Source organism: Daucus carota, chromosome 1 (assembly GCF_001625215.2).
Source record: "Daucus carota subsp. sativus chromosome 1, DH1 v3.0, whole genome shotgun sequence".
NCBI classification, from domain to species: Eukaryota; Viridiplantae; Streptophyta; class Magnoliopsida; order Apiales; family Apiaceae; genus Daucus; species Daucus carota.
In genome coordinates, this window is record NC_030381.2 from 15,632,600 (window position 1) to 15,658,089 (window position 25,490).

Genomic DNA, 25,490 nt, shown 5'->3' on the forward strand with positions numbered 1-25,490 from the left:
GCAGAACCTAGAACCTAGCTCTGATGCCATTGTTGGAACAATCGGATCTTGGCCTTGCGTTTTATGATGTTAAATTAAAAGTGTACGAACAGAATATTAACCTTGATCGTTACGGCACAAACGATTCAAATCCACGTCTTCTACTTATTCCCTGATTCTCTTTGGACGAAGTGTGGCCTTCGATCTCCCAAGGTGTACCTCTCCTTAAAGTTCTGAAAATCCAAAACCCTAGCTTGCTCCTTGAGAAAAAGGGCTGCCTCTCTCAAACCCTAGGATGTGAATTCGTTTTTGGTGTATTACCTAGCTTTAAGATAACGAGAATATAGGCTACAGTAGGGATCATGAACGATTAGGTCAGGCCTTCCAATGACATTCTGGGCCAAGCCCAATGTCATTAAATATTAATTCAATCCACTAAATAATTAATATATGCACTACCCTTCCTAATTCCGTAAATTAATTATTTAATTCGGCTCCCATATTAATTGCTTATAAATTCCCCATATTTAAGATATCGCATGTCCATTAATTAATTAATTTATGACAATTAATTTAATCAATATCTTTTATCCTTGGTCATCCACTCAACCGTATAATTATGCAAGAACAAATCTGCCTGTAGGACTAAAGCATAATGTTAGGTCCCGATACGATTGTAGAAGGGGGGGTTGAATACAATCGTCACAAAATTCGCGCGGAATAAATCTGATTTGAATAAAATAGGATAATCAGATTTTAATTAATTAAATAAACAAGGTTCAAGTAAAAAGTAATTTAAACTTGAAAGTCGTTATTAAATTAATTAGGGTTCAGTTTAATGTCCACTAAATATTTTAGAATAAATTTGACAGGAAGTATTCTAATTTAGGGATTAAAACAATCGAGTGATCAAAGCACAAAAAACTGTGGATATAACAAGCAAGTTACGAACAACTTGAAAGCTTAACAATGCTTTGAATTACAAAGTGATGAACATTTGAAATGAAGAATGGAGTGCCATATATATAGGCAACCATTTGTACTTGTAAGACAAATAAAAGACAAGACAAATAAGCTTGCAAAGACAAAACAAGAAGGGCAAGACAATTACAAGGCAAGGGAAGACAATTCTGGATTGCCTAACAAGCCTAAAACAAGCCAGAAAGACAATTATAAAGAAGGGCAAGACAATTCTCCGTGGGCAAGACAAATTGAGACAAGGTAGGACAATTGGTTTGTCTTGATGGTGAGGGAAGGTAGGACAATTAGAGATTGTCCTGCTGAGAGAGGGAAGGTAAGACAATTGGTTTGTCTTGATGGTGAGGAAAGGTAGGACAATTAGAGATTGTCCTGCTGAGAGAGGGAAGGTAAGACAATCTGATTGTCTACCAAGCCATAGCACATGGCAGAAAGACAAAGTGTGTTTGTCTTGGCCACACATGAAGCAAACGCCAAGACAATCTAGATTGTCTTGCTGCCACCAACCCATTTCGCCAAGACAATTCAATTGAATTGTCTTGCACTTCTCCTTCCTTCCTTGAAGCAAGCTCGGTAAGACAATCTTGGATTGTCTTGCGGAGCTTGTTTTGGATGATTTAAATGTAATTTTGTAGTTTATATTTAATAGAAAATTATTCACTTAATTAAGTTAATCATATAATTTCATAAATTAAATTAATTCGAGAGTGAATTAATTTAATAAATAAATTACACAATTAATATAATTATTTGAGAAGTGAATAATAGTCTATAAAATATTTAATCACTCAATCTTCAGTAGAACTACTTCCTGTCTTCTATCAATATATTAATTAATTTATTTATTTTCTACTTGATTAATTTAATCGAATAATTCAAGAATTAAATTAATTCAAGGTGAATTAATTTAATAAATAAATTAAGCAACTAAATTAATATGAGGGTAGAGAATAAATAAATAATTAATTCTTTTCTTCAGATCTTTTTGTCTTCTTGTCTTGAAATCTTCGTCTTTGATTATCTTTCGCTTGAACGATCACCTTCCTTTGATGTTAAATATTCAATATAAACAGCTGACACACAAATGTACTGTCTGGTTCATCTGTGCCTAACTAAATTGAATATTCTCCATCAATTAAACATTTGAGCTGTGGTCAGGTCTTCGAATCTTTGTCTTCTAGTTCAACTTCATTTCAATACATATACAGAATCTCTGATGAAATAAATACTTGAATCTTTGTACCTTCTGAACTCCTTAAACTGCTACACAATTTATTTGACACTGAGGCTTGATCATATGAAATGAACTTCTTCCAGTGGCTTGTAGCTGATATCTTGGAATTCTTCTGACATTCTGATTCTTGTATCTACTTTACTTTCTTGATCTGATTCTAGCTAAACTATCTACTATCTACTGACATAACTTATCAGAGACTAATCCAGGTTGAGTTACAAGTTGAGTTACAAGTAGAGAGGTTATCAGATACAAGTTGAGTTATCACTGGTTGTACAAATAGGCTTAGACATGTACCTTGCAATAAGGCCTTTCACATAATTATCTTTATGAGCTTTCAAAAGGACATCATCACCCGAATATATTTTTCGGACACGGTTTCCTTTTATAGTTAATATCCCACTCTGTATATAATGTCATTGCCCAATATATAAATACGTCATTTAAAATAAACTACTTGACGTATGAATCAAGGCATCTGCATTAAATACAAGTGTCAATCACTATATTCAGATTAAGAACCTATTAATAATATCATAAAATCTTAGTTCTTTATTGTAAGAATAAAAGAAACAATTATTCTACTATTTTGATCCCGTTCAATATACACAAAGTATATAAGTATTATTCAATATTCAAGATAAACTATTTCTAAATAATACTTCAATCGTTCCAATGGTTTTTCTTAACACCACTTCATCTGTGAACCTTTATTATATTATATAAGGAGTTTGACAATCTAATCTTCTGCTATCCCATTTGATACTAGATTGTCTAGAATATATAATATACAGACAATGTGAAAACATGCATTCAAGATTCTCATATAATTGTTATATACTTCAAACGTATATTTTTGTATAAACCCTAATAATCTCCCACTTATACTCAAGATATTCTTTGAGTATATCAGTGTTTATTACAAGCAATCCACTACCAATTATATAACTATGTGACCAAGTATCTGACTCCTTGGTATTTGCCACAGCACCAGTATTATCACAATAAATTATGAATTGATGTGGCAAATTAGGAACCACATCCCAATCCAGCAGGAAGTTTCGGAACCATACATATAGCCTCTTTGGCTGCCTCAGAGACTGCTACATATTCGGCTTCCATGGTTGAGTCTGCAATGCATTCTGCTTCACACTCCTCCATATCACGGCTCTACCTCCCAAGGTAAAAACATATCCCGAGGTGGACTTTCTCTTATCCTTATCTGTCTGGAAATCTGAATCCGTATATCCCAGAGGCAATAAATCAGAGGACTTGTAAACCAACATATACTCCTTAGTCATTCGCGGGTACCTGAGTATTGCTTTTACTACACTCCAAGTATATAAAAGACGTACTTGTATATAATAATTTTTGGTATTTTTTTAAAATTTAAATTGTAAACTTTTATACAAAATAAAAATCATGAAAAAATATTATATAAAAATACATTTACCTAGCACATTGAAATACGTGTAAACAGTAAAATGTTCATATAAAGTGGGAGTAGTATCTGAATAAATTATAAGAAGTTATTAAAAAGTCTTTTTTTATCAAACTATTTCATGTAAAATGGTTAATTTAATTATCTAGTTAAAACAATTATTTCAATCAATTAGTTAAGATAACTAATTTAATATGTTCTACTAATAAGAGCTTCTCCGACAAACCAACAATATGATATTTTAAACTATAAATTTGAGGAAAATGCTCAAAAAATCGCTTCAAGCAGACATTAAGGATCCATTTTCGTTCCTCATAAATACGTAACTCTACCCATAACTCATTTATTTTTTTATAATTAAATATTTTACTCTCACCTTTTACACACTCTTTCCCACATTTTTTTTATTATCTTTTTATTAAAAGATTTTGAATTTAATACTATAATTGTGACAACCCGGGTCAAATCCCGAGCCTTTTCTGAAAACCGGGTCAAGTCCTGAATTCTGAATCCGAAATATATTGGCCCAACTGCAACAACTTGGGTAATCCACAAGCCCACCACAGGCCCCCAAAAGATCATGATTTATTGATGCAATTAGTAGTAGTACTTATGCTTATAAACTGTCTCCACACTCCTCGATGTGAGACCGGAGTATAATAATAATAATAATAATAATAATAATAATAATAATAATAATAATAATAATAATAATAATAATAATAATAATAATAATAAGAATAATAAGAATAATAATAATAATAAAGCACATAAATAGTGATTATTGTTGGGGTTGTGGGTCCTCTATTTTCAGAAATTTAGAAAATTTTGTTAGGGCATCTCCAACCGTGGTCCAAAAATCCAGATTTGGGATAGTTTTGACCCAAACCACTCCAACCGTGGACTAAAAAGTGATCCAAATTTGGATCAATGAGTAATAGTGGTCCAAATTTGGATCACTTAGGCCAACTCCAACCATAGATCCAAATTTGGATCACCACTAATTTCATCATTAATTATAATAATACAATTAACGATAGACAAAGATAAAATATTATAAAGTAATTCGAAAAAGTTAAAACGGTGCATCAAAATAAATTAAAAGTGTTAAAATATTACATTAAAATACTAATTTTCAGAATTAGTATATTTTTACCACAAATGCTCGATTAGAGCATTTCGAAGTTCAAGATGGGCAATATTTATCTTTGATTTTTCTGTAGCGATTGATAGATTGTTGAAATTTTATGTATTTTAAAATTTTTTATATTTTAAAATTTTATATATATAGAAATTTTAATTTATAATTGATCGTTGTTTTAATTATATAATCTTAATTAATCTATTTTTAATAACATTAACAAAATCATCAAATAATAAAAGTAATAAAATTTTAATGTTAAAAAGATTTGGATCAGTGAATAGTAGTGATCCAAATTTGGACCAGTACTATTCACCGATCCAAATTTGGATCACTTTCTAGTCCACGGTTGGAGTGGTTTGGGGCAGAACTGCCCCAAATTTGGATTTTTGGATCACGGTTGGAGATTCCCTTACTATTCACTTATCCAAATCATTTTAACATTAAAATATTTTTATTTTTATTGTTTGATGATTTTGTTAATGTTATTAAAGATAGATTAATTAAGATTAGAATATAATTATAATTAAAATGATGATTAATTATAAATTAAAATTTCAAAATACATGAAATTTCAAAATACATGATAAAGTGAAACATGAAATAAAATAATATTACATGGATAATTTATAAATAAAAACTAAATCATCGATTTAGTCGTCGGCTAAATCCGTTCTTGTTCCTCCAAGATAATCAAAATACATCCCATAATTGTAATATTTTAATGTTTTTAATTTATTTTTTATGTTCCATTTTATCGTTTCCTAATTATTTTGTAACATTTTATTTCTGTCTAGTTATTGATTTTATTATTATAAATAATGATGAAATTAGTTATTTTCTTAACATATATAAAATCAAAGTATATGAATATAATAAAGATGAATGAACTTAGATCTATACTAGTTGAGAAGCCGCGTGTTGCGGCGGCCTATAAAAATTATGCTTCTAATATACCCGAAACTAAAAAGATAATTCCAATTTTTGATATTTTTCATCCAAAAATTCCAGAAAATTAGAAAAATAGAACGGAGCGATGTGAGAGGTGCCACCTACACGCCCCCTCACTTCTCCACCATATTTTCCTGTATACAGAGTAAATCATATAAAAATTAACAACAACAAACATGTACGAATATACGATGAACAAAATAAATGTTATAAAAGAATAACCAACAAACATACATATTCTTTTCCCCTGTTTCAATTTGTCGACTCCCACATAGCGATTTATAACTACCTTTGCTTGCAACAACCTTTTATTTTAATACTATATAAATAGGCTTCATTTATCCTTGCAGAAGAACGGCACCACCGAGTTAGAAATCAAGCAATAGAACTATCGCCAGAGAGAGTTAGAGTTGTGGTATTGAGAGATAGGAGGTTGTGTTTAGATGATCCAAAATCCTACAATCTATAAACAGTGACGGAGCCAGGAAGTGTTTCAAGAGGGGGCCAGAATATAAATACCATTTAAATTTCAAAAATATTATATATCATATTTTATAATAGTATTAGTGATAAAAGTCCATTTATTTTAGGTTTTCATGAGAAAACTCATCAATCGTTTCATCAAGAAAATTTAATTACTTAATTACCAACCGGTCGAGGACGGAGATTTGAAAGAACGAGTTGCAATCGGGGAGACTAATAGACACGACAAAAAAAAAGATATTGTCCAACATCCGAGTCTATATAATTAAAATTTATAATAAATGATATAATTTTATTTTATAAACTAAATAAACACATATAATATAGTATTATATGTAATGCTCTGCAAAATTGGATACAAAATTTTGTTCAAAATGATATGATAACTAAAGTGAAATATTTTAAGTAGTACTATTAATGCATATACACATTTATTACAGTCAAAATTTAACACATATCATTAAGTTTGTACCTAATTTTGTGAATAAAATATTTTTCTAATAATATATTAGTAAAAAAAAATTAAAAATCTAGGAGGGGCCAGGGCCCCCTCTGGACCCCCTAGCTCCGTCTCTGTCTATAAAGGTATTTAGAGCATCTCCAACCTTCCCAAGCCCTTAGCTAAAAGTCTAGGTGGCTTTCCAAAATTAAATTTTATAGTCAATGTTCACAAAAAATGTAACTCCAACCACAACAAGCCCTTGTGTATAATTATAGCCATCCTCCCATGGATGATTATATTTGTCGATCCGCTACAGATCTGTAGCGAATTCCACGTCATCTCCCGCAATATATTTTCCTCTTTCCCGCTGATTACATATTATTTATTACAATGTTAAACTGATATATTCTATTTATAACAGAGTAAATATTAACAACATACTATTTTTAAATTATGGCCAACCAATATAGCCAATACCATTGAAGCACAATGTCTTACAGGTTCAGCAAATTTTACATAATGTCTTACATGTCCAATTTAGCCAACGATTATAGCCAACGCCATTGGAGATGCTCTTATAAGTGTAGAGAGACTTGTGTGGTACTCTTTCCCATAATTAAATAATCTGAAACAAAATCATATTAAAACTTTTAAACTACTGTATTCCATAAATAATCTGAAACAAAATCAGATTCTGAAACTTGCTTCTAATATACTCGAAACTAAAAAAGGTAATTTGTGCTACTCTTGCCCGTGATTAAATAATCTGAAACAAAATCAGATTAAAACTTTCAAACGACTATATTCCATAAATAATTTGAAACAAAATCAGATTCTGAAACTTGCTTCTAATATACCCGAAACTAAAAAAGGTAGTTTTAATTTTTGATATTTTTCATCCAAAAATTCCAAAAAATTAGAAAAATAAAACGTAGCGATGTAAGAGGCGCTACCTACACGGCCCTCGCTTCTCCTTTATATAAGTATACTAGTTGAGAAACCGCGCGTTGCGGCGGCCTATAAAAATTATATTAATGATTTAATATTAATATTTGTAGAATAAAATTTTTTTATGATTGTCTATAAAAAGTATATTAATATTTCAAAGTTAATATTTGTAGGATAAAATAAATTTATATTATAAAAATCTTGATGTAATACCAATACTAATCTATAAAATTGCAAAATTGGACTATAATTCATGGTGAAGAAATGAAAATAAATTTATACACGTAATTAACAATTTAAAGCATGACGAATCTTAATTTTATTTGTTTTTTTTTGAAAAGTAATCATGTTATTACATTGTCATATTCCTCCAATTTTTTTGGATTGATTGTGCACAAAAACATCTAACTTAAATATAACTAGCCTCTTAAAAGTTGCTTGAACATATAATGCATGAATAACTTTTTCATATATACAAAGTAAATAATATAAAAATTAACAACAACAAAGATGTTCGATGAACAAAAAAAATATTATAAAAGAATAATCAACAAACATACATCACTAATAGTTAATTTATTGACATCAACCATCAATATCATGTCAAGACTATATTCTTTTCCCGTGTTTGGATTTGTCGACTCCAATATAACGGTATATAACTACATTTGCTTGCAACAACCTGTACTGTATAAACAGCCTTCACTTATCGTTGCAGAAGAACGACGGCTCCGAGTTAGAAATAGGTATTTTCTAATTTTTGATATTTTCCATCCAAAAATTTCAGAAAATTAGAAAAATAGAACGGAGCGATGTGAGAGACGCCACCTACACATCCCTCGCTTCTCCTTTAAAAATCGAGTAAGAGAACTATCAGGTAGGTTTGTGGTATTGAGAGAGGAGGTTGTGTTTAGATGATCCAAAACCCTACAATCTATACGGGTATTTATAGGTGCAGAGAGACTTGTTTGCTACTCTTTCCCATAATTAAATAATCTGAACAAAATCAGATTAAAAATTTCAAGCTACTGTATGCCATAAATAATCTGTCTTTCTCATAATTAAATAATCTGAAACAAAATCAGAGTAAAACTTTCAAGGTACTATATTCCATAAATAATCTGAAACAAAATCAGATTCTGAAAAATAATCAGTCTTTCCCATAATTAAATAATCTGGAATAAAATCAGAGTAAAACTTTCAAGCTACTATATTCCATAAATAATCCGAAACAAAATCAGATTCTGAAACTTGCTTCTAATATATCCAAAAGTAAAAAAAGTAGTTCTAATTTTTGAAATTTTTCATCCAAAAATTCCAGAAAATTAGAAAAATAGAACGGAGCGATGTGAGAGGCGCCACCTACACGCTCCTCGCTTCTCCTTTGTATAAGTATATTGATGATTGATGATTTGGAATATAGGATTGGAATATGATTTGAATCTCATCCAAAATTTGGATCATTTGGTGGCTCAAATTTAGATCTATGGTTGGAGTTAGTCTGAAAATACCACATGAGATGTTTTGACATGACCAAAATTTATAATTCTTGACATAGATACGAAATTAAGGAGGAATCAATAGAAACTACAATCTCCACCAAACACTCATGTCTAATTAGATTACAGTCCGAAACATGAATCGGCTTCCTAATTCGAGTCACCCCTCACTGCGTCTCACTTCTCAGAGAGTGGAGCCAATGAGGAGGAATCCCAACAGAAGTTGCTCTCAACAGAAAAGTTACCAGAAAAAACAAAGCAAAAGTGGGAAGAGATAAAGATTTTAGGCAGAGAGAAAGTGGGTTACATGTTGTGTGCTCACGCAATCACTCTCTGGTTTACATGACACGCGTCTTTCTACTTTTTTTAGTGAAATGCGGTAATACTGACACACTTGATGTATGTACATCATGTTTGGTTGGTCCACCATTTATTTGCTAGAGATCTTTCTGTTTTGATTTTATCTATTGGGCACATGAATTATTATAGAGTTTTAGTCCGAGTTTGTAGACCAGAAAGTACTCTCTTTTCAAGCCATTTAATTATATATTTTAACTATCGGTCTTTCTAATGTGTGCCCAATGGCACACAATAATCACAAACTTTTATGAAAATGGGCTATTTTGATCGGTGGAATTGGTGTGAATGCATGGGGGCCACAAACATTTATTACCTATCCACCAATCAGGAGCTAGTATTTTCATGAAAGTTAGTGATTATTGTGTGCCCATGGGCACACCATAAAAAATTCGTTTAACTATTTAGCACGCATCGTAATGTTTCAATAAAATATAATTTTTTAATTTATTTTCTTTAAAAATATAAATAAATATTTAATATTTAAATTTTTATTTAATAAAAAATATAATTAAGAATAAATTATAAAACTATACACTAGAGAAATATTAAAGTGCGTGTTGTGTCCCTTGTATATACAACTTAACGGTGGGGAGAATAATGATTACTCCCTCCGTCCGGTGAGCAGTATACGTTAACTGTTAAGTGTTTGCACACATTTCAAGAATTCTATCACGTATAATTTCAAATTAAATTTTTTTGAATATTATAATATATCGTAATTTTGTTCCGGTAGACAAATTATTAGATTAATATCTCGAAGAAATTTATTGAAATGGAAAGAAATTCTCCAAATTCATTGTCGAAAAAAATGTCTCATAGTTTATTTTCAGGAAAAAAAAATCTCCGGAGAAAACATCTTTCAAGGAAAAGATAGTTCTTTGAAAAAACAATCAGATCACACTGGATCTTTCTAATGTGTGTCCAAGACACGTAATAAACACTAAATTGGTGATTTTGATGAATTTTTATGTGTGAAATTGATCTAAATGCAGGGATATTTAAATATTTATGATTAGAATATCAATAAAAATACGTCAAGTTCATTAAAGTTAGTATTTATTACTTTCTCTGTCCCATTTATTTCTGTAGAGTTTCTTTTTTTGGATGTTTCATCATTTTTATACATTTCAAAAATAAAAACTTTTAATAATATAAAATACTATTACATTAACTACTTTCTTCCACTATCTTCATTTTATAATAATATAAACACTATTACACCCACTACTTTCCTTCACTATCTCAAATCTATCATTAGATATAATTAAGTCCTGCAACTTTACCCACTTTTTATCCAACTTTACTCATTTTTACACTTTTCCTTTTTCTTGGTCTACGTGAGACGGAGGTAGGGGTGTAAATGAGTCGAGCCGAGCCGAACTCCAGAGTTCTCGTGTATCGTTTGTTAAAAAATTAGTGAACTCGAACTCGAGCTCGAACTTGGATCGAGCCAAAAATAATGTTTGAGGACCGACTCATTATGGAATAATTCTTTTCACAAACGGCTCGCGAACTGCTCACCTTTTGCTCACGAACCGCTCATTAACTTACGCTCACGAACATGTCTCACAAGTTTTTGCTCACCAACTGCTCATTAATTTTGTTCATGAGCTTGTTTAATAAACTTTGCTAATGAGCTAGCTTATGCTAATAAATTTATTTACGAGCTTGTTTGTTAATTAGTTTAATTGAAAAAACAAATTTAAATTCTGAAAATATTTTAATTTATACTCTAAGGAATCATAAATTCATAATAAATCATCCATTAATAAAACTCCCACATCCTTAATCCAAAATAAACAAAAGCCAAGTTCACGAGCTAGTTCACGAACTACGCTCACGAGCCAAGTTCACGAACTATGTTCAGAGGCGGATCTTGATAGGGGCAAGAGGGTTAGTCGACCCACCTTAAATTTTTGTCCTTAACTTTACATAATGTCGTGCAACGGTAAAAAATTACATAATCTGAATATTAATTTTTTGTTTTCTATATTATCATGTTGGTATCCACCACTCTAATCAAAGTGGACATGACTTATTTATTTTGTTAAACGGTAAAAAATTATATAATATGAATATTATTCTTTTTCCTGTGTTTATTCTGATTAATCATCATTATAAAATATTATATGCGACCCCCCTTATTTTCGGAGCAGGATTCGCCACTGGTAATAGTGACACTTATTGGCATGACCTACACTAACAAGACAATATCCACAATTCAGTGGTCATTATAATAAATTATATTTGTCATTCATAATATGATGAGTGAATAGAAGGAGTAGCAAAGTTAGGAACATAAAAGCTGATCAAGAGTATGTTGCGCCGTAAAAGAGATCAGTGACCATGTTGACACAATTAACATTCCCGTCCTTGATCTTCAGAATTTGATAGAGCTTCAAAGTGATTAGTGCATCAGCTACAGGCTTATGAGAAACTCCACCGTTATCAACGTTAAAACGCGCAACAACAGTAGCTAGTTTCATCTTACCATAAGCAAGATCAATGTACGCCGACATTAATTTGACACCGAAAAATCTTTCGCCAAAATAGCTACGGGCCATATCTTCGAACACCAATCGACTATTGGGTAGCACATTTGTAGGTTGAAAAAACTTCACGCAGTGACCCAGATTATAATTCCAACCGTAGGTCAACCAAGTTTTCGGATAAACGCTAAGGGCACTGGTCAACAGTAGCTCAGAATTCAGCATAGCCTCACATAATTTGTGAGCCGATATACCATCTCGCGCATGCTTCCTTAGAACCATCTCATTTGTCTGGAGTAACTCCATAGCATCGGGGCAATAGGTGTCGGTTTCCATGTCGAACTGTAAATTGAAATTCCATATACACGGAATTCTTTTCCTGTAACGAGGCATGGAATCATCAAAACCCACTTGGATGCATTTCGTTTCATTGATATTCCTCTTCATTTGAGCGTATACATCATCTTTTTTCTTGTAGCGAATCTTCTCTAGTATTCCAGCAAATTCCGTGTCTACGACAATTACATTGTAGTTTCTAATAGTAGATATAAAATTATCGAAATGTATTTGAAAACTATCATCCCACACATTAACAATTTTTAGATTCATGCTGGAAGAGGAAGAAGACGCCATTCTAGGGTTCGGGATCTTGAGAAAAGGGGGAATTTCTAGGGTTCTTGAGAAATGGGGGAACTTTGAATTCGAATCCAGATTGTTTGGCTAGGGGTAAATATGTAATCCACTACAATGAATGCTCTTCCTGAAATTATTTTATTTGAAAGTCAAATTTAATTTAACTGAAATTAGCATTTTAAAAAAGGGTACAAACGTATTATAATAATTTTGACACAACTATTAGACCAACACTAGAGAATCCAATAGTAATAGTCAGAGGCGGATCTTGATAGGGACAAGAGGAGTTAGTCGACCCACCTTAACTTTTTGTCCTTAATTTTACATAATGTCGTGCAACGGTAAAAAATTACATAATCTAAATATTAATTTTTTATTTTCTATGTTATCGTGTTGGTATCCACCATTTGAATCAAAGTGGACATGACTTATTTATTTTGTTAAACGTTAAAAAATTATATATGAATATTATTCTTTTTCCTGTTTTTATTCCGATTAATCATCAATTACAAAACATTATATGCGACCCCCCATATTTTTGGAGCTGGATTCGCCACTGACCATGTTCACGAACTCATAATTCGAACTTGTTCACGAACTATCAAGTCGAACTCTACTGTGCTCAAGTTCAGCTCGTTTATAAAACGAACCTTAAAATTGTGCTCAAGAACGACTCGTTTATGAATCGAACCGAGCTCGAACCGATCTTTTTTTAAATCGACCACCGAGAGGTTATCGAGCGTATCAACTCATTTACAGCCTTAGACGGAGGGAGTATACATTTATGACACAGTCATAAAATAACCGTTCTAATAATACGAGTGCATATTTGGTTTCTCCATCTTAACTGTCCATCAAGGCGACATCTGAATTTGACTTTTCTACTGAGGTGAGATGTCCCTTCATAATTTACTTTTGATTAGAATGTCATTCGTCAATAATCTATTCATAATTTAGAGCCTCCCTTTAAGTCCGGAGGTCATTTCAAAGTCGAATACGGTCTTTTCGTAAATTAAATTCAAACTTTATAGAAATTATTTTGAAGTAGAATACGTAAATTATATATAAATTTTATAATTAGAAAAAAATTTAGCATTTATTTCAATTCAAAAATCAATAATAAATATTTTTTAGTCATTTATTTTATTTTTATAATTATATATAAAAGTTAGTTTTATCATTCAAATGAATTACCTATGAATTACCTATTAATTAATATTTAGTGATCAATAAGTCACCCACAAATCGTGAGAACATCTATATAAAAACTGTTATAGCATCTACTATAAACCCTAGCTGGCCTCCTCTCTCTCTCTCGCTCTTCTTTTTCCGGCTGTCGTCGGAGATTTCATCGATTTTCACCGATGAAAAGCTCCGAATCGGTTTATTTTTCTTTGATTTGTTCTCATTTTCTCAATAATACTCTCTAACGGATCCGTTCCGAATTTTAGATATACTCGATCTTCAAGATTTTAATTTGGTGATAAATCAATTGAGATGAGTCAATGACGAGATAAGCGATTGCGATTCAATCTTAGACATAACAGTGATTACATATATTTATATTCGATAAGGTAAGGATCGTGTGAATTGACCCCACGACAATGGTATGAGTTCGAAATCGTTTGTTTTTGTGGTTTTAAATATATTTGTCTTATATGTTTGTAATTGGTTATATATTTAGTTTTTGATTTTATGATTTGTTTTATAACTATCGTTATAAGACTTGTTGTTTCTTTGATTTTATATTTGTGCCCCTTTCGTGGGAGTGCCATAGTTGTTGGCTTTTAAATCGTGTATTGTGATATTGTTTGTCGTTTATTAACAATTGTGTCATTTTTGATGACTTTGTTTCGGTGCCTCGCATAATCTTTCGTGCTTGATTTTTTCTTTCTTTTCTTTCCTCCTTTTTTCTCTCCCTCTTTAGTTTCTTCTTTTTCGCGGACTTTTGTCTTTCATCCGGGTTTTTTTTTTCAGTCATTAAAGTTTTATCGGCTAAATTTCCGGGCCCATCTCTGCATGACCTTTAGTTAGTCGGTAGATTTTTCTGAATGAAAGTTTTCCTTTCTTCTTAGTTCCGCGGATTTTGCTTTTCTTTCGAGTGTTTTTTTCGGACATCAAAATTTTTACCTACTTTTGTGGGGTTTTTCGACATGTCCTTTGGTTATATGAAAGTTTTTTATGAATGAAAGAAGCTCTCCGATTTATTCGGTATTGTATTTCGATACGATTCAATGACGTGAAAGTCTTATGATAAAAAAAATAAATAAGTCACCCATAAATAAGTCACGAATATCTAAACCTGATAATCCAATGTACTTATTATAATGAATCATATGTCATTATTATGAGTTTACCGTACTTTTACTTTTAATTAGAACTAGTTGATAACCCGTGCCAAACCCGGGTTTAAATAAAATTTTAAATTTTGTTATTTATCAGAAGGATAATGTCTTTTTTAATTACATTATCATATTTTTATTATATCTATTTAAATTACGGGTTTTAAATGATATTTAAATTATTGCTATTTAATATAAGACTTTCTATATATTAAAATTTGATCCTATTTTAAATTTATATCATAACAATATGGGTCCATGTTCCATGGAGTCCAGAAAATAAGAGTATTGGAGTCCAAAATTATTTAAAAATAATCTACTCGTTTCAATTTTAATTTTTTTAATGTGCAATATTTGTAAATATCTGACGACTTGCAGGTTATGTTCTACGATATAATCGTTGCAATCAGAAGATAAAATATTTATTTTATAAAACACCAAACACTATATTATGTTCTGAAATATAATTCATAAGTAAAATAGTGATCTTAATGATTGTTAATGTTGAAAGATGTTAATGATTAATCAATAATTATATTTGAAACTACTTAAATATGGTTAATTATATATAAAAGTTGTATAAATAAAGATATTATTTATGACCAAACTAAAAGATTATAACTGGTACTTACTACAACTTAAATGCGGACTTCATGTAACTTAACTCTAACAGTATGTTTTATTTTAGTAAAATTATAATGTTGTTTGATGATTTTTAATTTGTGAAAATAATATTCAAGATCAACACATATAAGTTCGTGTATAGCGTCTTTAATCTTGGATAAAAATTCAAAATTTTAAGTCGCAATTAATTTATCCATCTAATAGGCAAACATTATATATAATTTTGGTTAGAGTTTTTGTAGATATAACAGTGGTGTTGTAGTTATTTGATAAATTGATATTTTAGTTTGACACGGTTAATTAACTTTCCAAAAACTAATTTGATATCAATTTTTTTGATGTATGTCTTGTTTTCGGTTCTTTTATTATATGTTGCAATATGGACAATAGCATCATTTTCTTTGAGTTTTTATTTGTCAAGTCAGTGTTACCACCGCCTTATTCATCTTTATCAATGTTGCAGTATGGACAATGACATCATTCTCTTTGAGTTTTCATTTGTCAAGTCAGTGTTACCACCGCCTTATTCGTCTTTATCGCAATCTTACGAAGAGCACTGAATGATAATGATTATTATTATTTAAAAAAATATATGGCTAAGTTTTTGGTACTTTAGTATTAGTATTGAATCTTGTTTATTTTGATTCGGAAATATGATAAATTTTTTATAGATTTGTTTCGTAAATTAATTGTATGAGTTTTAAAAATTAAAATAAATAATTTCGTTGACATTATTATGCTATTGGTAGGATATTATTTTATTATAAAATTTATAATAGTATAATTATTATTATTGCTGAATAAAATAAATTATATGATGATATCCAAATTAAAGTTTTTTTTATAAAATAACTTACTTGAATTTTAAATTTTAAAATGAGTAGCTTTGTTGACAGTAATTTTATTGGTGTGATAATCATTATATTACAAAAATTCGGATCATACATGGAAGTATTCTCATAGTTATATGATAATAATAATAATTATTAAAAATTATATGATAATAACTAAAGTTTGGTACTTAATTTAATATTTAGTATTTTTTTTATTAACGTAGGAACCCGCAGCCGCTACCCTTCGGGTGCGCACTGGGTAAACCCAGTGAACCAAGGTAAACCGCACCTAAGCGCGACAGGTTCTGATTCAGGAGGCCCAGTGAACCAAGGTAAACCGCACCTAAGCGCGACAGGTTCTGATTCAGGAGGCATAATCACAAATTCTGCTCCCTTCAGGAGTCGAACCTGTGACCAAGAGGATACTTTTCCCCTCTTTAACCAGCTAAACCAACCCTTGCGGGCATTTAGTATTCTGATGATATTGATTCCGCTTATTGATAAAAACTATACATGGATATTATATTAATATCAATATGAACTCCTTGTTTATTTGAACTTTGAAGCATGATAAAAGATTCACATAGTTGTTTCGTATATTAAATTATTTGAGTTTAAAAAAATTAAAACTTTTAATTTTGTTGGTAATATATTTTATCAGTGAGATAATTGTTATAATACAAAATCCTCATAAATATAGAAGTTTTTTGATAATAGTAATAATTGTTATAAAAAAAATAATATGATGATAATTAAATTTTGATATGAATTTTATAGAACTGTTTCATAAGTTAAATTGTTAGCGCTTTAACTATGCGGATAGGATAAATGTTATATTACAAAATCCTAAACACTATAGAAGCCTTTTTTATAGTAGTATAATAATAATTATAAAATCTTAACCAAGATTGAAATTTTTAATAATAAAATCCAAATCAATATAGAAGTCTTTTCATAATTGTATAATAATAATTATAAAATCCTAACAATGTATAATAATAACTATAAAAATCCTAACAATATGAATTTTTTTTTCATAATTCTATAATAATTATTGTTATTAAATAAAAAATTATATAACATTGTCCAAATAAATATTGAAGTCTTTAATATAAAATTCTAGTCAATACATAAATCTTTCATTGTCCTAATGAATATTGAAGTCTTAAATAATAAAATTCTATTCGATATAGAAGTCTTGTGATAATAGTATAATAATGATTATAAAATCCTAATCACCGTGAAAATGACCAAATTTTGGTACTTTTGGTACCGATGTTCCACTGAAATGTGGTTTCGCTTATTAATAAAGGATATCGATTCTCATCCTCGATAAAATATCAAATGAATACTGACCAAGATAAATTCATCCAATTTGAGTCCAGTTTAATTTTTTCCGAATCAAGTTTGAATGTAGCCCAGTTTCCTGATCCAACCAAACAAATCACATTTCTGATGCAAATTTCCAGCATAATTTTTAGAAATGGATATGGCTGCCTATCTCACCCACGATCCCAAAATCAAAAAGCCATACACTAAAAAAGCAAACAGAATTAAAAAAAACAAAACAAAAAAGAAGCACTACAGTGCCAGCTGGCAGCTCAACAAGTGCCACGTATCACTATTTCTGTTGGCCTCCGCAGTCAGAAGCAAATAAATACCCCTCCTCCAGTTCTTCATCTACTCTATCTTATTTACTCTTCCCTCGTATACTCTCTCCTCTCTGCTCTCTCTCTCTCATTTCATCTCTATATCTCTCCTCTCCCACCTCAAAATCATTCCTTGTTATAGGAAACAAATATGGCTGAAACTCTTGGAGAGCCACCCAAAAGTACACCTCCTATGGATTCACATAACTTCCCGTCCATAATGTTCTCATGCTTCCCCATCACTCTCAAGGTAACTCATCTCTAACATACTTGTACTAATATTACCACTAAGCAAATGAGCTTACACGCAGTGACGGAATTAGGACGAGACTGGTTAGGATTTGAGAAATGTCACACCGACGAATATATGTGTGTTACAGCTAGATTTCGAGAATTATGAGAGTGATCGATAATTGGAGTACTATACACCTACTTGACTTGAGTTGACTCATAATTTTGACTTATATGAAATTAATTTTTTGTTACTTTTATTGCAGTTCTTAGACGTGTGCTACCGGGTGAGGGTACAAGACAACGTCTCAACCACGAACCTCACAAAAATGTTCAATTTACCGGATCCTACGCAGACGAGTCAAGAAAAGATCATTTTAACCAACATAACCGGCACGGTTTCTCCCGGAGAAATCCTGGCCGTTCTCGGCCCATCAGGGAGCGGCAAATCAACTCTCCTCAATGCCCTCGCTGGCAGACTCCACGGCCAAAACCTGACCGGTTCAATCCTCGCCAACGGTCGAAAACTGACTAAACCGGTCCTCAAACGAACCGGGTTCGTCACCCAAGACGACGTTCTCTACCCTCACCTGACCGTCAAAGAAACCCTAATCTTCTGCTCCCTCCTCCGCCTCCCGTCCACCCTCTCCAAACCCGAAAAAATCGCGATCGCCACATCAATCATCACCGAGCTAGGGCTCGACAAATGCGAGAACACCCTCATAGGAAACAGCTTCATTCGCGGAGTCTCGGGTGGAGAGCGCAAAAGAGTGAGCATAGCTCATGAAATGCTCATAAACCCTAGCTTATTAGTCCTCGACGAGCCCACTTCAGGGCTGGACTCCACGGCAGCTCACCGCCTTCTCTCCACGTTAAAATCCCTAGCGGCGAAGGGGAAGACGGTGGTGACGTCAGTGCATCAGCCGTCGAGCAGGGTTTATCAGATGTTTGATAAGGTTTTGGTGTTGTCCGAAGGGAGGAGTATCTATTTCGGGAAAGGCAGTGAATCTATGAATTATTTCGAGTCTATTGGATTTTCGCCGTCTTTTCCCATGAATCCTGCTGATTTTCTGCTCGACCTCGCTAACGGTACGTACACAATTTCTTGCCTTTATGGTATATATACATTAGTTTGTTACCATGTCGTAAAATTACTTGAATCATATTCTCGTTCAATTTCGACTCTATTTTTTGTAGTGTTATTTACGGGAGTAGAAATGACACTAGTGACTAGGTATGGTTCTAGTTTCGACTCTGTTTCTTGCAATATATTTTAAGTAGGAATGACACTAGTGACTAAATATGTATGTAAATATGCGGATGACATTATTTCGAAAATTGAGGTTAAAGTCGACTGTACAATGATTTATTCCATAGGGTATCCATGTGAGAGCGCAGACGCATATATACAAGAGTAGGACCTTTTATTCGTATCGAGAATCGGCTGTTTCAAGTGAAATCTCCTTTTCCGTGAAATGGATGGGCAAGTTGGCGATAGGAGCAGCCATGTTGACTTTTATTTTTCCAGGCTCCTGTACAGACCGTATGGAAAAATATAGGACAAAATTAATTGGATATGGTCGTGTTAAAACTTATTGTGAGCACTAGATTGTAAGGCAGACAAAAGCTTGGTCCACAGGCGCAGTTAGCTATAGGTCCCGGGCAACACTAGGATTATAAATTTTTACATCTCTCCACTTGCTGCTTACCAACATTACAACTTGTGTCAAGGCTTTTCTTACCAATATTGAAGTAAATATGTCAAATATATAGCTTATCTAAGCGGCAGTAAGAAGTAGAAATTTTAAAATAGAATCTACAATTCTCTAACTTCGATAATATTTTTGGCTTTTTTTATAAACCGGTTAAAAAAGTAGAAGCAGCTTCTTCAAATAAGAAGTGCTTCTTGCTTGCGCTTCCCAAACACCACCTAAGTATGAGACCGTTTGGGTAGGTTTAAGAAAATGCTTATTTACTTTAAAATAAAGTAAATTAAAAGTGAGAATTAAATTAAGACTTATAAGTGATTCAACTGTTTGGGAAAGAAGTATAAGTTCTGAAACTCTAGACTTTTAACAAGTTTTTATGCTTTTTCACACAAACGTATCACAAAAACTAGAAGTGGGTTGCTTGACAAAAAAAAGTCAGAAGTCTTATTTACCAAACATACACTATATTTAAGTAGTTAGAGGAAATCTTATTTGACCAGTGATCCTAGGATGTCAAATGTATTTTTTGGTATAATATAGTGTTGTACTATATTTTTACTATATAGATAGATTTATACCGAGAGAACTGTAATAACGATTGTTCCTTAATCTTCTAAATAATTTGTGTAATAATTATTCTATATACTGTATTGTTCCGGTCTTCAACATATATCATGTTATTCTATAATACGATAATATCATTTTTATTATTCTCACCGTCCCGCATTCTAATATATTATAATATACTAAAAATGAAACTAGATCTTTTATATATATATATTATAATATGCACCGAGTATTTAAGTGAACTCATGTTCTAAATTCTTTAGGACAAGTATATACCGGTAATATTATACTACTAAACTCTTTTTTTTTTTTTGAGAATATTATACTACTAAACTCTTAATTATGTGTTTGCTACGTACTTAGTGGGCGTTTGGGTAAGGTTAAAATAAGTGCTTTTTGCTTAAAGTAAAGAAGTGGAGAAGAAGTCAGAAGTAAATTAAGACTTATAAGTGGTTAAAGTGTTTGGCAAATAAGCAGAAGTCCTGAAACAAAGCTAGCATTCGTAGCTTTTTATAAGTGCTTCTTGACTTCTTACACAAACGGTACGAATAAGTGCTTATAACTTATAATCCAGAAGCCGGATTTATAAGCCCTCCCCAAACACCCCCTTAGTTTATTCCCTGTCCGTGCCAGATATATATCCTAACTTTCATGCGCAAAGGGACATAGCCAACAACCTGGCCTGTCTAGTCCTAATTACTGTAATAATCTTAATAATGTAACCTCTTCTTTTTCCAATTGTTAAAGAGATTATATAAATGCTAAATAAGTAAAATATTAATCTTGTTACTGTCATTATTATGAAATTCAGTCGACTGGGCTCGAGAGTTCAAGTCAAATGAATAATTTTTCAATGAGTATTTGATCAGGTTTTTAGCACTCCGTTTAAAAATGAATATCATAACGATTTTTAACACCGAGTATGGAAATAAGAATTTAGAACATGATTGTATTCGTCGTGGTAATGGCGGTGGGTGTTGATGAGTACGTAAGACTATCGCTTAGATTCACGATGTGCAAGATTTATGGTTAGAGATAGATCTGATCTAGCATAAAAAACTGAGGAAATAATGGCTAAAAGACATAGATTTTAGCCCCTTTTTGTTTTGGAACTGTGGAAGTGATCCAAGGAGATATCGCTTTAGAATCATTTTTCCCCAAGTGCTAATAAGTGCTATTTTCCAATGTGGGATCTATCAATAGTACCCATGGGGGCCACTAAAATATGCAAATCATAGCCAATATATTATTCTAAAGCTATAAATTGAGCACCCAAATGGGCCATCCTGTCCGTTTCTTGGCACTACAGAGAGTGCCATTATGGTCTTATGGACTTTAAAGATATATATACAGTAGTTGTAGAGATCATGTCATTTGTCAAACACTTTCTTCTGATACCGAAAGATATGCGACATTCAAATTTGCTTGATTCATCACTTGGCTATGTACCATGTATGTGTAGCCCATGTAGCTTCACCACTCATCCCGATTTTGATCCATAACGTTATGGAACGCCTTGAGAAGAGCACCGGAATTACTATATAATTTTTTTTGGATAAATCTCTCGAGATAGCCCGTGCGAAACACAGACACTAACTCGTGTGTTTCAGTGGTTCCTCACCTAGCATACCTTCACAAAAGTCGTATTCCGTAACTTCAATTCTCGACCTTTTCTGTCCGAATTTCATAAATATAATTAATTTTATAGAAATATATTGATCTGAATAATAGTACGTTACGTAAATTTCAAATGTTTTATCGTCGAGATTTGAACGGAATAGTGTGATGATAAAATTATTTGCTTACGCCTACTTTTGTTCCCAATAATAGACTGGTGGGATATGCCACGGCCCTTGGTCAGTTGGTCTATCTTCAGAACCCCTTAATACATGATGAGTGGTTTATTATTTTGACTTGAAATTCAAAGCCACCTTTTGCACTAATCTGGACCAAAGTTAGGGGTAATCATTTCGTAATATGGTGTTAGGTTATTAATTATGATGGTTATATCACTTAAGGAAGATGATGCAACCTCTTGCGCCAGCAGCGATTCGAATTTGTTTCGTTCTCTCGTATTCTGCTCGAAAAATGGAATAAAATAAATCAAATATTATTATATATATAGATAGACATGAACTTATATTTCTTTATCAGTCAGCTGACACTTGTCACCTTTATTTGATCCCACATTCCCACTAGGAGCTTATAAAAAATATCAAACCTCTTTTTCTTATCCTCTATCTTTATTAAAGGAAAAATAATATTTTTCACATTCTTTTAATTATTTTTGCCGACTAGTTGTCCAAGATCTTTCTCCATACACATGTAGATGCATTATGCAAATGAATTCCTGCATTAATTAATTATACCATGGAATGTTTATGTCACCCACCACGTGTTAGGATTAGAGTCATTAGACACCGTCTATATGAAATAAGAATCAAGAAAAAGAAAAATATGAATCATATCCTCAGTCCTCTCTTCTTTTGTGTTTAACAATTCATCAGTGATGGTGGGGGAGGCTGCAACACCCATGGCCCCTGCGTATATCTCCTTCTTTCCTCCCTTTTTTGTGCAGCTACCACCCAGCTTTAGTGGAACCACACCTTCCCACAACAATCATCTTCAATTTCTACACTACTTTGTTATACTTATCGAAATGACAGATAATTGTTACAGCATACATTCCGTCTATAATTTTAATAATTATTATTATAATATAATTTCTGTCTTTCATTTCGATAAATGATTGTTATAACATGATTCTGTCTCTGATCATTATATAATTTCACAACTATTATAACATAATTTCAGCTTCCCTATAAAAAGTTGTTATGGAATAATTTTATTAGTACAAGTGTGAGAGAATATATCAAGGAAAGGATCAGGAACATACTTATGACTCACTTTTAGGCACATCACATTAGTTAATTGCATTATCGAGTAGACAAGAATTTTATAATTTTAGTGCGATTTAAGTGTACTTAATTATTTATTATATGTTTTGATCAACTGACTTTCATTTATGGACCATGACACCCTCCTTAACAATATGTCCATAAAGACTGTAATATTATATTATGTGTGGCTACATGGAACATGGTAATGTATGATTGTAAAGATCTTCCTAATTTTATAATTGCTGGTCCTAAACATATGTCAAATAGTGATTTGGCAAATCTGGGATCTAATTTATCAGAGTGGAATATTACCTAATCACTCACTAATAAGTTATGCATTATGTTTCTGCTGACAACTTGTTGCATGTTGTTGTCAATTGTGTACATAAATATTATTTTTCTTATACTTTCCGGGAGGTCGATAATTCGAACATAAGATGAGTGCATGAGAAAAATAACGGATATTTTACATAATGATAGGAGTTGAAGTGTTAGGGAGGGTTTACCGGGATCATATTATATTTTAACATTGTTCCCTTATTTGAAAGTCTATTTATGGGTTGAGCGTGTAACACAAATATTAGAGATCGCAGGAAGTCGAACTCAGTCTCCCGTAAGACTAAGCTCTCATACATGTTCAGTAATCAATTCTCCCAAAACCTAAAGATATTGGGAGCATTATTTAACAGGATCATATTAATTCTAGTCACACAAGAAAATATATTTTTGCTAATTAATTTGGTTTGATGTATTTTTCAGGCGTGTGTCAACTTGAGGGTGCAACAGAGACAGACAAACCAAATGTAAAACAAGTACTTGTATCCTCCTACAACAACTTGGTAGCTCCCAGGGTGAAAGCACTTTGCATGGAAGCCACAAACCTCATCCCAACAGAGACCAAAATCCAATCCACCGGAGTCACTCAAAATCCGAACCGCAATGCCTGCTCAACCTGCATTTCAACTTGGTTCAATCAATTCGGCATTCTCATGCAACGAAGTTTAAAAGAGCGAAAACACGAAACCCTCAACTCACTCAGGGTTTTCCAGGTGCTTGCAGCTTCATTGTTAGCTGGTTCAATGTGGTGGCACTCGGATTATCATGATGTTCAAGACCGGCTTGGTCTTCTCTTCGTGATTTCCATCTTTTGGGGAGTTTTTCCATCTTTTAACGCGGTGTTTGTGTTCCCACAAGAGCGAGCCATTTTCATCAAAGAAAGGGCTTCTGGTATGTACACATTGTCATCCTATTTCATGGCACACATTGTCGGGGATCTGCCTATGGAGCTCATTCTTCCCACAATGTTTATCGCGATAACGTACTGGATGACCGGATTGAAACCTGAAGTTGGAGCTTTTCTTCTGACTGTATTAGTCCTTCTAGGATATGTCCTTGTGTCACAAGGGCTAGGCCTTGCTTTCGGAGCAATAATCATGGATGCTAAACGAGCCTCCACAATTGTAACCGTCACAATGCTAGCATTCGTGTTAACAGGAGGATACTACGTGCACAAGGTGCCCTCCTGCTTGGCCTGGATCAAATACCTTTCCACTACATTTTATAGTTATCGGCTTCTAATCAACGTCCAATATGGACAGGGAAACGAAATTGCATCCCTTCTCGGGTGCTCTCATGGCCACCGATTTAACAGAGCTAGTTGCAAGTTCATAGAAGAAGATATCGGAAACCAAATCCACCCTGGTATGAGCATTATGATAATGTTTTTCATGTTCATAATGTATCGGATGATCGCATACTTTGCATTGAGGAGAATCACCTCATGAGGAAAAATCTGAGCACATTTTCGCAGTGACTTCGAGTTCTTATGATGGGAGGTTGTAGAATAGGTCAATTGATATAATTATACTAACTCATGTGGTTCAATGTCAAGTATCAAAGGACCTACAATGTAAAGGTAGCTAGAGAGAGTAAGAATGTTCTTTAATGTTGCTCAATGCTTCTGGAAACTGGCAAAATGAAAATGTGCATTTGCCGATGTTTCATGACCAAGTTTATGAGAATTTATATTAATTCCATCAATAAAATTATTTAGCAAC

The 25,490-nt window shown here is 32.3% G+C and overlaps 2 protein-coding genes across 2 annotated transcripts; one reads left to right on the forward strand and one right to left on the reverse strand.

The window, feature by feature from the left end:
- Positions 1-11,765: 11,765 nt before the first annotated feature.
- Positions 11,766-12,578, reverse strand: LOC108217877 (probable CCR4-associated factor 1 homolog 6). Its single transcript, XM_017390778.1, has one exon. It carries the CDS (start codon positions 12,576-12,578, stop codon positions 11,766-11,768), a length of 813 nt encoding a protein of 270 aa, XP_017246267.1.
- Positions 12,579-18,053: 5,475 nt separating this feature from the next.
- LOC108205179 (ABC transporter G family member 25) lies at positions 18,054-25,489 on the forward strand. The gene is made up of 3 exons (XM_017375003.2): positions 18,054-18,276; positions 18,524-19,346; positions 24,193-25,489. Exons 1-3 carry the CDS (start codon positions 18,178-18,180, stop codon positions 25,215-25,217), a joined length of 1,947 nt encoding a protein of 648 aa, XP_017230492.1. The 5' UTR covers positions 18,054-18,177; the 3' UTR covers positions 25,218-25,489.
- Position 25,490: the final 1 nt, after the last annotated feature.